The 15,056-nt window shown below is 30.0% G+C and overlaps 1 protein-coding gene across 2 annotated transcripts; it reads right to left on the reverse strand.

Annotated features, from left to right (window-relative positions):
- On the reverse strand, positions 1 to 2,741 carry LOC114387324 (protein CHLOROPLAST IMPORT APPARATUS 2-like). 2 transcript variants are annotated; one of them, XM_028347484.1, is made up of 3 exons: positions 1,654 to 2,741; positions 1,115 to 1,538; positions 1 to 347 (listed from the first exon to the last, which is right to left on the reverse strand). In XM_028347484.1, exons 1-3 carry the CDS (start codon positions 2,274 to 2,276, stop codon positions 291 to 293), a joined length of 1,104 nt encoding a protein of 367 aa, XP_028203285.1. In that variant the 5' UTR covers positions 2,277 to 2,741; the 3' UTR covers positions 1 to 290. The 2 variants fall into 2 exon arrangements, with proteins under 2 accessions (XP_028203285.1, XP_028203284.1); XM_028347483.1 differs by having other exon boundaries at positions 2 to 352; positions 1,654 to 2,736.
- Positions 2,742 to 15,056: the final 12,315 nt, after the last annotated feature.

The raw sequence follows: 15,056 nt of genomic DNA on the forward strand, positions 1-15,056 counted from the left end.
TAAGAATTTTTATTGAAAGGTTACAAAACAAAGAGATGTCGAATATAACAAGTAAAAATCTCATGGATCCTGTAATTAATTACTCAAATATATACATAGGTGAATGTAATAACTCGAGGAAAGAAAAAGAAAAGAAAAGAAAAGAAACAAAAGAGAATACTACAATTTTCTTGTTTTTCTAACAAATCAAAATTTTTCTAATATGGTCAATTCAACTCAATCGTGCCTTCATTCTGGGCCGTTGATGTGCGTTGACTACCCAAAACTGATGCCTGATCTGCTTCTTTTCTTTATAGCGTAGCCCACTTTTTTTTCTTACTCCTCCCTCCATCCACGAAGAAATAGACCTGTCCTGCAACCACACCAACACAAAAACCAAAATAAAATAAAGGTTCAGTGCTTTTGCACCATGCACCCTGCACTAGGCACTAGCATAACATGAACACTCCACCAACATTTTGAGTTCAGATTTCATAAACTACGCTAACACATGTCAAATGTTGATAAACGGTAATACTATATATAAAAGAAAATACAATAACTAATAAAAATTGTTGTAAAATTACGTAGTATAATAACAACAACAACAAAAACAGCTTTTATCAGTAAGAGAGATCGTTAATTCGTTATACAAGAGCAAAATAGTGAAAGAGATCGTTATATAAATAGTACAATGTCATCGAACTTAATAAAAATAATTACGTAAATACTATGATTAAAAAAAACAATATTTTCCAAATGCAAGGGTCGTTCTTTTAAAAAAAATCCCTCGATTTAAATAGTAAATAATTAAATATTAATATTGATATAAAAACATAATTAGCCCAGAACAAAACACTAGTTTAACTTTGTACATAAAATAATAAAATATGCAGGTCTAACTAAAAAGCATTAAATATATTATTATATTTTAAATTTGTGTTTTAACTTGTATATGCATTATTATTAGCATAAGAAGTTTACATTAAATAAAGCATTTTTTTCATCCATAAGCTATTTATCTTTTCAAATTTTCTTCCAAAAGCAAATTACATGTAGGAACCATAAGAAGGAGAAGGAGCATAAAGCGTTCAGTGTTCATTTCACTGTGAAAAACGAAATTAAAGGTTCAAACCTTTTTTCTTTTAGATTTCAAATCGCGGGCGAGAGACGAGCAGCTTAGGGTGACGTCATTTCCCGGCGAACCATCGGCGAACGGCGACCCCCGGTCCGACCAAGCATTCCGAACGTCGTCGTAATTCAATTTCAACAGCAAGCCCTGACTCACTGCCACCTCCTCCGGTAATAATTCCTTCACCAAATCCTTCTTGTTTTTCTTATTCTTTGCCTTCTTCTTCGTTGTCGTCGTGGTGGTTGCCGGAACCAAATCCTCCGCCGCAGCGTGCTTCATCCGCGGCGAGATTTGAAGCATATCAACCACACAAAAATTCCACCACTTCGTATCATCATCCTCACCCACTCGCCGGAGAGTCCTCACCCAACCGAACTTTCCTCCATCACCGCAGTGACACGAGGGATGATACAACGGTGACTGAGACCTAAAACAAATTTTAAGAAAAATATTTTACTTTAAACGAGAACTTTTTATTTTATAAAATCTCACAGAAAATATTTTTGTTTTGTGAGCCTAAACTTGAGTTTTAGTGGTTTTACCTTTGTTTCAGTCCTATGTGACCCTCAGTGCAATTAGTATCATCTTTTTGAACTGTTCTTCCCCGCATGATGCCATCGATTCCTTCCTCGATTTCCTCGTCGAGCATCGATTCGCAATCGAACTCTTCACTCTCCAAATCCAATTTGTCGCAATTCACCACTTCGGTGCTTAGTTCGCATGGCTTATTAATATTCTCTCGCACGCTGAAGAAGGCTTTGTTAGGCTCCGTTTGGAAACTACGTTTTCTTTCAAGGAGGAAAGAGAAGGCGTCGTTGTCGTTGTCGTTGTTTTCGTAATCTCTGAAGAGTAATAAAGGTTCAGACGAGTCGTTATATTCGGTTATAATTGGTTTCGTGAACTTTTCAGGGTTTTTTAGGTTTTTAGTGGAAAAGAGGTTCGGATGTGCTGTGGAGAGGAGTGTGGCGGCTTCGTTGAAGGTTTGATTCGGTCGCTTTCGGAGGGTTCGAGGTTTTTTCCTGAAGATTATTGATTGGGGAGAGTTGGTGGTTTCCGAGGTTGTTGTTGAAGAAGGAGAGGAGGTGGGTGAAGTTAGGGTTGATGTGGATGAAGATTTGGCGAAGTCCAAATTGAATCCACAGGTTCTTCTGCAGCTTGAACTCATTTGGTTCAGCTGAAAATTAAGTAAAAAATCTTGGTTGAAGAAGGTATTTGAAGTATGGGAAAAGTGGTTTTTTTGAACTTTGTTGGAAAATGGAAAGAAACTAAATATCTTGAGAGTTTGTGTCTCAGTCTTAAACACGTTACAGGAAAAGGCTCTCTCTCAAGTAGTAAGTACTCTACTACCTAATTGGATTGTCGAGGAAGATAAGGACTTTTTAGAAGGTGCAAAACCCTAAACCCAATAAGTAGACAGAATACAAGTTGTAGGCTTATGTTTTTAGGTTAGAAAATGGAATAGTGTTTATTCCGCCGCCCAAAAATGTGGTGAAAATTGGAGATGGGAAGAAAAAGAAAAAATAACTAAATAGAGAGAATAAGTGGTAGATGTGATCCTCTAAAAAAAATGGAAGATATGATAATTAAGTAAGAGTTTAATGGATATGTATTCTTGTAAAAAAAATTTACATTGTCCATTAATTTAAAAATCTTAGTTGGTGTAAGAGAAAATTGAAATAGGTCATGCATTGAAATTTTGTAAAATAATTTTATTCTATAAGTTATTTATAAATCATTTGTTGATTTTTTTAATAATTATTTTTAACTATTATAACTTTAAAAACTAAATTAAATAATTGGTTGATGCCTTACCAAAAAAAGACTATCTTGCCAAAAAAAATTGATTAATGATATAAAAAAATTTACATTAACTACACGAATGAAAATTAAACTAAAGGATTAATATAGTGTATAAGATTTCATTGCATTTGAAAAATGATCTATTTATCAAAAGAACTAATATTCGATTTCCACTTTAAGTGAACAGTGATGCACCGTGAGTAAGAATAATTTAACTCAATGGACTAAGAGACACCAATCATCTCTAACCTAAAAAAAAAACTCATAAGAATGGATAGATAATTATAACGATTCTAAAAAAAATAAAGAAAAAGAGGAAGATAAGAATACCATGAATTTCCCATTTTATTAAAAAAATACCATATATGGAAAGATCACCGCTGAATTAGATATAGTACATTCTACACCTCCCTATTGTAGCCAAAATCCAAAAAAAGTGGTGTCTGAAACACAAGTGTAGAGAATTAAGAAACGGAGTATTGGTAAGGTAAGGCCAGGGCACAGATATCAAATTGGGTTTGGCTAAGTAAATATCTGAAAGGAAATTGGAGAGTGTGAAGCAATAGTAATAGACAAGAGCACAGGCTAAGGGATAAGAAGAGAGAACGAATGTTTTAGCAGAGAGAAAGTCACGGGACTCACGGGGCGAAGTAGATAAAGGAAAAGACCCCAAACCCGTTGGGGGCTCTGTACTGTATATATTATAAGCATAATCAAAATGGCAGCAGAGGAACGTAGTAGGCTCACTGACTGTATCGAGATGAGAACGAAAGGAAAAGACAATGCTCGGTTTCATTCATGGGACCACTGCATTAGCTCTGCTTTTGTTTTCATTCCAAGTTGTTTTACCGTAACGGTCTCAATTTCCTTCTCTATCGTCTATATTTTATCTTCTTTTATACATACATCTAAGATATTTTCAGTGTAAATAAAGTATAGGGAAATGTTACTAGCTCATCCCATTCTGAAGAGAATTGAAGTGGATGGAGGAGAAAGGCACACTGAAAAAGAAAAGGTGAAGAAAAAAAAAAATTAACAATAGATATACGGAAAAGTTGGAGAGAGATCTATAGAGAGAAAAAAAGGAGATAGAAATGAGTTATAAGAAAATGTGTGCAATGAATATTATTACTAAAACATACTGTTTATTTAGAGTGTGTCAATGTAGTGTGTTATATTCTTTAATAATAAGAATAAAAAAAATTTAAGACTATTTTTATTTCAATATAAGTGTTTCAAAATAGTTTTTTTTAATAAGAGGATTTTTTAATATTTTATCTATTTCAATCTACAATTTTCATTTTTACTTCTAAATTAAATTTTATTTTTTCTAAATAAAACTTCAATAGTTAAAATAATACAATATAAATTGTTATCATAAACTTAAAATATAATTTATAATTTCAAAAATATTTATTTATTACAAATTTTAATTATAATATTATTTATAAATTCAAATTTATTTATTTAGTATAAGATCGAGAAAAAATGGTTTGTAATGCCATTAGCTTAAAATGGTTTGACTAGGTATAAGATTGAGATCGAGTTTTCCTCAATTATTTGAAATGAGGTCAAGGTTGGGGTTATCAATATTAGCCCTCATAGCTTAAAATTATTGCATTAACCTTAATAAATAAAATATATTATTGTAATGCCATTAGGTTAGGGGCAACTATTCATGCATTATTTTCCTGTAACACAAATCATTTCTTAGTCGTTGTTGTGTTCTCTTTGTCATCCATCGATCACTCTTGAGTCTCACCGGTGTCATTGTTAGACATTATCTCTCTCAAAATGCATCACTCATATCTCAATATTTGCAATACACTACAAGAAAATCACAATATAGCGAAGGAATGTGTCCTCACAAATCCCTCACTAATTAGATTAGCAAGCGATTTGCTAGGGAACATTCTCTTATGGTAACTCAATTGATTAAAAAAAACAGTAAAATACAACTTAAGATTTGAACTCTTATACTTTGATTATCTATCTATTTATCCATCTATCAAATTGTTAATTAGTTTTTTAATTAATCAATATAACTACTTATTTTACAAAATAAAATAAATTTCTTTAGTTTTATGATATAAAAAAATTGAGTTACCATTTTTAAAAAATGAAAGTATTTTATTTCTTGAAATTTTTTATTTATTCAATTAATTATTAATCTTTATCACGTACTCTACCACAGTATGTCAAATGGAACGCAAAGTTGCTACAGCCTCTAACTCAACGAGAGATACAACTCTACGTCCCAAAGGTAAAAAATAAACCTCTGTATTAGTTTTTTTTGTTTTGTTTTGAAGTTAACCTATGTATTTGTTTGAATATTATTGTATTTTTTTATTTAAATTTATTTGGATTCTTTATTTGTTAGTAACTATTTTTATTTCATTCATATTATGTATAATAAGTGTTGTCTCGAGTGGAAACACATAAGGTTTATCCAAGGAATTCTTCCATATTTTAGGTGTATATATATATACATTTTATTGATTAAGGAAAAAGAATTATAATTCCACTTTAACTTTATCTAGTTTAAATTTTGGGAAACTTTTTTAAAAAAAATAGTGATTAAATTATTTTTTTAAAATAAATAAATTTGGTCCCGCAACCACTATTGTTTTTTCTACTTAAACTCTCGGCATATTATTTTCAATCTAAATATAACGGTACTTAAGTTTGAATCGGGATATGGAATAATTTTAAGGATTAAAAGTGAGAAATTTAGTAGAAATTATAAGATATAAGATAAAAAAATTAACAGCAAAGATTAAGCTTTGACAAGAAAATAAAAATATATATATATATTAAAAGATAATTTAAAAAATGTATTGCATAAGTACTAAACAAATAGGAGTAGTAAATTACAAACCCATAATAATAATAATAATAATAATAATAATAATAATAATAATTAGTCACAATCTATTATTAACATCCGGATATATTTGTCATACTTTTTATATTTTCAGGGACTAAATTTTGCATTTTCATCTTTCATGGATGCATTTTTCAACGGAGTGGGAAGACGAAAAGTGAAAAAAATATTATGACAAATATGTCCCTATGTTGGCAATCCACGTGGACAATTATTTAAGTGACAAATTTGTCCCTCTGTGTCACGTAGGTTATTTTATTAACGGTGACGGACAGAAGTCAATGATCAAATATATTTGTCGCACTTTTTACAATTTTAGGAACTAAATTTTGTATTTTAATCTTTCAAGGACGTATTTGTCAACAAATTACACATTGAAGAACAAAAGTAGTTATTTACCCTAAAAAATAAAAAATTAGGGTCGAATAACTAAAGAAACTTGACCTTATTTTAGGTTGAGGGAAAAACATCAATTTTGAGCCTTGTATGAGATTAGGTTGAAGGCAGGGGCATTATTAGAGAGTCATGGCCGGAAAGCAACACATCCATGTCTAATTTTCATGCCTACTTGCCCAAGCACTTTTAATATTATTTTAGTCATTATCGTCAAATATCAATTAACATCATTAACTATGAATTGACATGGTATTAACGCAACATATTGACATATATAAGTTTTAAATTTTAGTCTATTTTTGCATTTTAATCTATATACCTACACAATCTTTGGTTTTAGTTCGATACAAATACTTATTGTTTATATTTTAATGCTTGTCAATATCGAGCTCCACACATCCACTAAAAATGTCAGTTGGAGTATTTTAGATTTTAAAATTGAAAGAATTTTTTTAAAAAAAAATGCTTATTCTTTGTTTTAAATTTTAATGTTATTTTTACTTATTGATTCTACTTAATTTAAATTAATTAGGTACAAATTTTGTATTTTAATTTTTTAATTAATATTTTATTTTAATTGATTCCATTAAATTTTTCTAAATCAAAACTAGTAAATAGATTACGCATTATTTTTAATATATTTGTTATTATTCGATGAATATCAATGAGTCTCTTAAATAAAAATAAATTAAATTATTTAATGAGATTTATATAGAAATACATATAATAATTAACAATAATATTAAGAAGGTTGAAAATTCTGTTAGTTTTTTTAAAATTTAAAATGTATAAGCAAATGCTTCCTAGTTTAAAAATTAATAATATATAATATTTTTTATTGAGTAATACTACAACCTCATGTTACATGAGTTAGATGTAGATTGTGATCTTTGATAGCCGAAACGCAAAAAATTTTGAACTTTTAAAACTTTAACTAGGGTTGTTTGCAATTTGATTTGGATCAGTTTCAAGCCAAAATCAAATTCAAATCAATCAGTTTTTATTGATTCAATTTGGTTTGGATTTCTTAAATTTTATTTTTTGCACAACCTAAACTAAACTAATACAATCAAGAAAGGACTAGTTCGATTCAATCCAATCTCTCTTTATACAATTTATACAATTGTAGAATTCTATTTTGAAAAAAAAAATACATGATTTAACCCCAAAAATCACACATGATTTTACAAAGAGAAGGGAGTAAACAACATATTTTTGTTTAATTGACATACATGATTATGACACAAAAAATTCATAATATTAGAAATATTCACACTCAAGTATAGTCCAACATTAATAAGCCAAACACTGGTCCAACAAAAACCAACAGCAATACAACACATGTAAACCAAATATTAGCAAACACATAACAATACACCACTTTAGTCTTCATGCTTTCTTCTCTCGACCTTGACTAATTGATTCTTGAATGTCAACATGCAATAATTAAGATGTTAAGTGAAACTAAATGTTAGAAGTTAGGTTTAACACTAGTAGCTACACCATTACTTACATCTATTTCAAAAAAATCTATAAAGTACAAATTTAAACACAACTATATAAACATAGAACAACAAATCAATAAAAACAAATACAACAATAAATTTAAGAGTTAAAGTAAATAAATTCTTTGTACCTTATTCAATCTTTTGCTTTTGATTCATCTCTTCTCATAGCTCAATAACCTTAGGAGTAGTGCTTAGCCAATTTTGAGAGAAAACTAAAGTTTCAACAATAGTAGGACTTGAGGAACTCTTAAATGAGTCAAGGACTTGACCTTTCATATTAAAAACACTATCAAATGATGTGATAGACATTGAGATAACTAATATGCCTCTTGCCACGTGGAAAAGAATATAAAATTTCATCAACTTCCTTTCTTTCATCACTTTAAAATGTCAAAACAGGTAGTTATTAAATAAACACAACAACTAGACAAATAGTCAAATCAACAAAACATGTTACACTATGAAATCATAGAAGATTTTAAATGATATGGTACCAAATGAATTGTAAAGAAGACAAGTGTGGATTTAATGTCAGCAAAAGAAACTCGACCATATTCTATATTTTTCTCAGTTTAAATATGGTACAAAGTATAACAGAATAAGAAAATTCAGCTAGCATATGTGATTTATTCTCAAGCATCATGCATAGCACACATGTGGTCATGACTTTGGACTTATTATAGGCTAGAAATAATAATGTTTTAGACACATCAAAGTCAAGGAATAATGTGAATTCAAGATCACTCAAGCATCACATACTTTGAACCCGTCTTTAAAAAATTCACAGTAATTCATAAGAATATCCAAATTGTATTACATGTCAATCTTAGGAAAATCACAAGTTGTACTATACATTAACATATTGAACTCGTCTTGAAAAAATTTCACTACAAATCATAAGAATATCCAAATTGAGTAAGATCAATTGTGCTTAAATGAGAAAATATAGATCTTTAATGGTAAAATGACTAATTTAATTTTATTATAGATTAGCTATATAGTAATTTTAAACTCGAACCTTATGTTGAAGCCAAATTTAACAAGTATTCATAACAAGTCACTTTGTAACACATCCCTTTAATTGATTCAAAGCTAAATCAAATTTTGTTTGATACAAAATTAAAATATGGATTTAAAAATCATTTCCATCCATTTACACACTCAATTATATTTTGCACATAATACTAGTAAACGCAACATAACACCAAATTTAATTTTCTCTTCATAATTTATCATATAATTAGAATTCCATTCAACCAACATGTCTATATTTAGTTAAGCAAAATATTTTTTAATTTAAAAGTCAATTAAATCAATTCAACATATAGAAACAAAATTTATAAGCCAATGCATAGTGCACATAAAACACATTCATTACCATATCAACGATTCACAATTAATTGATCATATGTTCTTTGAGCAATTCAACCAATTGCTTTGACATATGATTTGTCAGGATAGGAGAGACTAATATAAATATCTTGACATTGTTAACACAGTAACAAGAACAATATGACAATAACCAATAAAAACCATTATATAATTTAAAATTTACAACAACAAAACCCCAAAAGACATTAAGACTTATCAAATCAAAGAGGAACATTTGTACAACACATAAATAGCTTTGCATGCAAGTTTTGAATAATAAAACTCCATATTCTAGACTTTACATGGTTCAACCAAGAGGAGAAATGAAGGGAAACATGATCAATTTTTAAAAAATGATTTAGATATGATAATCAAAAGGTTGCATAAAGCATATTTTTGTAATCCGACGAGTAAAATGTCAACATGCACAACTTGCTCTTTTTAAAATTAGAAAATGATAGGGAGAAACCAAAGAGAGAAGTGGAGAATTTAGCTTACCAAGATCAAACGAGGTAGAGAATTTGATCGAGCCTTGACAAGTGATAGTGAAGCCTTGAGTGAGAAACTAGATTGATGGTGGTGTGAAGGTGTGAGACTGAAAGCTTGAGAGGAGAAATGGAAAAGAAATTGGTGTTGGGTTGGGTGTGAAGATAAAGTTGTATGGAATTGAGATAATGAAGGAGGCTTGGATGGATTTTGGTGTTGTGGATGGTGTGATGGGTAAAAGAGATAAAATTCAAGTGTAAAAATGAGAGTTTAAGAGACTAAACTCACCAAAGTTTTACTTTATGACACAATGATAACAATTTAAAAGATAAAGATAGAGGTATAACATTGTAAAACACACACGTGCATATATATATATATATATATATATATATAGAGAGAGAGAGAGAGAGAGAGAGAGGTTTGCTAATATACACACCCCTCTTTTTTCAATTGGAGTTCATTACCAAACTACATCAAAATTTTAGGACAAAAAATTCATTCATTCCTTGTATTTCAATTAATTCAAGTTAGGGGTATTATAGTAATTAAATTTTTTACTTTTTAAATAAATAAAAAATTGAATATACTCATTTATTATTGGTTTTTGTCTCTTCTGCCATCTCTCACTCAACTTAGTGGTCTATTCACAAATACTCAAAATTGTTGCATTCTTCTCTTTACATTGGTGCACATTATTTTTTTTTTCAAAATGAATACAATTGTCTTTGTCTTTTTTCTTTCATATTCTATCTTTAACAATTTGAGAAGCATTTGTGTGTTACTTTGCATTTAAAATAAAATAAAATAGAAGAACATCTCTCATTCTATTTGTTTTGGATTTCAAATAAATAATAATAATTCTTATTTACCCTTAGAGTAATACCCCCAAAGGCCTAGACCTTAATATAAAATGAATATGATAGAATAAGTTCTATAAAATTTGAGCATAACTAATTTCAAACTGAATTTATTCACAGATGAGAATGTCATATTGTTTAACATTTATAACAACTAGAATGTCTTATTCTAGTGGCATAAGTTTTAACATTGTGTACTATGCACATGATGCAAGGGCGAAACCCACAATTAAAAGAAGCAAATTTCACAAAACAAAAAATGTAAACAACATATAGAAGAAAAAATAAAATAACAATTACAAGGAAGAAGAACATAACAATGTTGAGATTTTGTGAACAGATCACTGACTTTCAAGTGAGAGATTGCAAAAATAGAGATAAACGAGTGATAAATGAGAACATTAAAAAAATTATTTATTTTAAAAGTTAAAAATTTAATTACTATAATACTCCTAACTTGAATTAATTGAAACACAATGAATGGATGATTTTTTTGTCCTAAATTTGGGTGTAGCTTACTAATGCATTCCAATTGAAAAAAGAGGAGTGTATATATTAACAAACCACACACACACATATAACTTAGCAACATATACTCATAGCATCTAAAATAGGATTTTGCAATGTACATTAAATAAAACATTTTAAACTTTAGTAGTTTGAAAAACATATTTTCATTTATTTATATACTTTAAAAAAATTACAAATACTTTCTTTTTTCTTTTTATGATAGAGTGCACTTTGTCTATTAATCGAGAAAGTTTAGTAACTTGTAAACAATCTCATTTGACAAATGAAAAAGTTTTAGAAATGAAAAATATAAAGATGAATTAAGAAATAGTCTTAATTTCTTTTTGTAGTTTCTAACTTATGAAGTAATGACATCACAAAAGTATTTAGGACATGATCTAGTGTCTGTATGTGTTAGTCGTCTTATATGACTAACTATTGTATAGAAAAACCTTTTTCAAAACATGTATAGTTTCCCCAATTTATAGTTCTTTTGTAGGAATTTGTAAATAAATCTTGATATATTTTGATATCTGTCATTAGAGTATCTTTAATTGGAATTAATGAGAAAATCTGCACAATTTCAGGTCAAAAGAGGCTAAAATCTTGAAGTGCTAAAAAGAGTAGTCGCGCTAAGCGGACCATGTGGGCTCAGCGCGCATCCACCACTAAGCACAGCTTCAGGGCGCTTAGCGTGACAAGGGAATATGGAAGAGCACAAGAATCAAGGTCGTGCGCTAAGCATGAGATCAACTTGCTAAGCGAGACGTTTGTCTCTTGCCAGACTCAGCACACAACTGGGGCCAAGCCCAAATCCACTTACTCGCGCTAAGCGCGACGGTGGCACTAAGTGCAACGTCGTGATTTCAGAGCCTATTTAAAGCCTGAATTATCAGAATTAGGGTACGATTTTGAGAGACCAAAGCTGCATATTTTTGCAGACTTTGAGAATAGTGCTTTGAAGGCAGGAGCTAAGCAAGGAAGCTAGGGTTCATCACTTTGAGAGATTAGAGAGTGTTTGAGTGATTGTGAGGTACCAAGAAGAGGAGGAGGGGTCCCCCTTCCTGTGTAAGCAACAATTGCTCTGTACTTTCTGTCTCATTTATATTAGGATTCCTTGTATGGTTGGCTAAAAACCCTAGTTGGGGATTTCTAATGAACAGTTGATGTAATTACTTTTCATATCTAATTAATTGTGTTTTGTGTGTTCAATGCTTCTTTCAATGCTTAATTACTGCATACTCTTGGCCTGATCATCCACTTGTGTGTACTGTTAGGTGACTTTAGCATTGAGAAATGTATTGTTGCCTTAGAACATGATAGAAGTAGGGCTGAATAACTGCATTACCAGGGATGGATTGCGGGGTTTTAGTTTTCTTATTATGCTATGATGATAATGCTATTTAAGTTAAGCCTAGTCCAACAAGAGGGATCTGAGGACAAAGCTTGGGTTAAATTAGTCTAAACTTATGAGGGATCGAGGTTTAGTACTTTAGGCTTCAGCATAGAATACAAGAACATGATTAATTAGAGAAATATCTTCATATGCATCAACTCGTTTGTTAGAAAGACCCAACGCTTTTTACCTATTGCTGTCAACTTTTTAATTACTTGCATTTACTGCTTTTTAACATAACATCTAGTTTACTTTTGTTTATATTCTCAATTATCAATGTTTTTTCACACAATGCCCTATTTTTGAATAAAACTCTGTCTAATAAACAAGTTCCCTGAGTTCGATACTCGGATTACTCCGTTTTAATTTTAAATGCTTGATGACCCGGTGTGCTTTCCGGTATTTCATTTCCCTTGAATATACTACTTGTAAATTTGAGAGAAAGGAACTGTGTTGAAGGGTAAACAAAAATCTGACACAAAGCATTTATAACGTCGTTGCCGGGGAACTTGATTCATTAGAAGAGTTCAGTTCAGTTTTAAGGCATTGCTTTATTTTGTTTTCTTTAATTCATTGATTCTTTTTGCTAACATTTTAGTTACTACACATTTTATTGTTCTTTGGAATTGGATAATTGTTGTTATGTTTCTTTTGTATGCAAAGGAGATCTATTGCAGGTGATTTAATTCCCATAGATTTGGAGATTAATGCTACTTGCAGGAGACAAAATGCAGAGATAATTAGAAATTTTTTGCAGGACATAGAAGCAATAACAACTCTAGGAGAAGAACCTCGATCTTCCGAGGCGTCTTCTAGCTTTCCTATTCCAGGAAAATCTACTGTAACCCTTTAAAGCCTTTTTTCAATGTATAGTTTGATTATAAATTCAACATTTTGGAGTTTCATCTTCACATGATATTTTAAAGTCGCACGACTTATGCTTTTGTTCCTCTTATCAGGTATTACTTTCACTTTTAAATCATAGTGCATAATTTAAGAGTAAAAGTAATTCCTAATAAGAGAAACAAAAGCATAAATCATGCAACTTTAAAATATCATATGAAGATGAAGCTCAAAAAAGCTAAATTGATTATCAAACTACATATTGGGAAAAAGAAAGGTGACTTTAAGGAGAGTTATATTGGCTGCAAACAAACATTAGGTCCTGGCTTAGATACTATCTTGATGTCTTTTCTTTCCAGGATGGAAACTACATAAAGAAATTATGATTATTTCTTTATTCATCTATATATTATCTAAAACTTTTTTGTTTGTAAAATAGGATTGCTTACAAGTTAGTAAACACTCTCAGCTAAAAGAAAAAGTGCTCTCTATCACAAAAAGGAATAAGAAAGCATTTGTACTTTTGTTAAACTATATACAAAAATAAAATGATGTTTTTCAAGCTGAAGTTCAAAATTTTTTATTTGATGTTCATTCATCCTATTTGTAATTTAGTTTCCCATTATTGCATGGATCCATATATATGATCTATGTTGATTAATATTCAAAACTCATTTGTTATAAATAATAACATACATAAACTCTCAACCATAAAATGAACTTTTCCTTACTTGGTCTTTACGAAAAAAAGTGAGATGTAATCAAGTAATCACAAGCAACAACAAATGGGCAATCAATTCCTGCATTGCATCACAAAAAATAAATGTTAGGCAGAACAAATGAGAAAAAAATAAGGAAGAAGTTATTGAACAAATAAGAAAGAAATAAAGACCATAATGGAAGAACTAAAGAAAAAAGAACAAATAACAAATTAATGTTGCTACTGAAGTGACTACGTGAGTGGGTTGCATTGAGTTTCTTCTCGTAATGTTGATGATGAGCTTGTAGTGACAATTAGGCACACATAGTTTCACACAGTAACATAAACATAGTATCACATTATAAAAAACACAAAGTCACACACAGAGAGATGCATATACACACATGTACCACACACACGATAATGTATTCAAACCATCGATTTTTTAATTCAATCTTAAGCACACAAAAATAGGCAAACATAAAGACAATTCTTACAATTGATCTAATCATGTAATTCATCACAAAACATATAACAAGGGTTAGGGAAAATCATTTCTCCTCATATAATTCACATAAATTACAACCAATTGGAGTCAAAGGCATATCCTTATACACGTGGCTACTAGCACACCTGTTAGCAAGATAACTAGCTCTTTCTTACCTCAAAAAGATGAACCTAGAGCAAGAGGGCTTGATAGTGGCTCCTCCAATCCTATGATTACGACAACAACAACTTTCATAAGAGATCTTATAATAGGTCTATAGCGAGAACAAACATTCCAAGAGGCGCAAGAAATAATGACTTAAGGCTAGGTTTTAGAAAAGATGAACAATTTTATGACCATATAGATGGGTCATAGACACAAGGCCCAACTTAGAAAAGAAATGCAAATAACCAAAAAGTCCATAACATCAACTTTAGATATTCCACTCATTAATTATTTTAAAACATTTAATTACAGAAACCTATTTTAATACTCACACCACCCTTCCCAACATATTTATTTATTAAAGACTAAAATATGTTTTTGGTCATTCATAAATTATCAAATTTTTGTTTTGATACCCAATAATATTTTTTAAAACTTTTTGGTCTCTAATATTTTTTATTTTGTTTTTGCTCCTTAAATTTGTTTGATTTGGCTTTGAAAAGTGATTTAGATAGTGCATGAAGGACTAAAGTGATTTT

The sequence above is a fragment of the Glycine soja genome, chromosome 15 (genome assembly GCF_004193775.1).
Source record: "Glycine soja cultivar W05 chromosome 15, ASM419377v2, whole genome shotgun sequence".
Taxonomy (NCBI): domain Eukaryota; kingdom Viridiplantae; phylum Streptophyta; class Magnoliopsida; order Fabales; family Fabaceae; genus Glycine; species Glycine soja.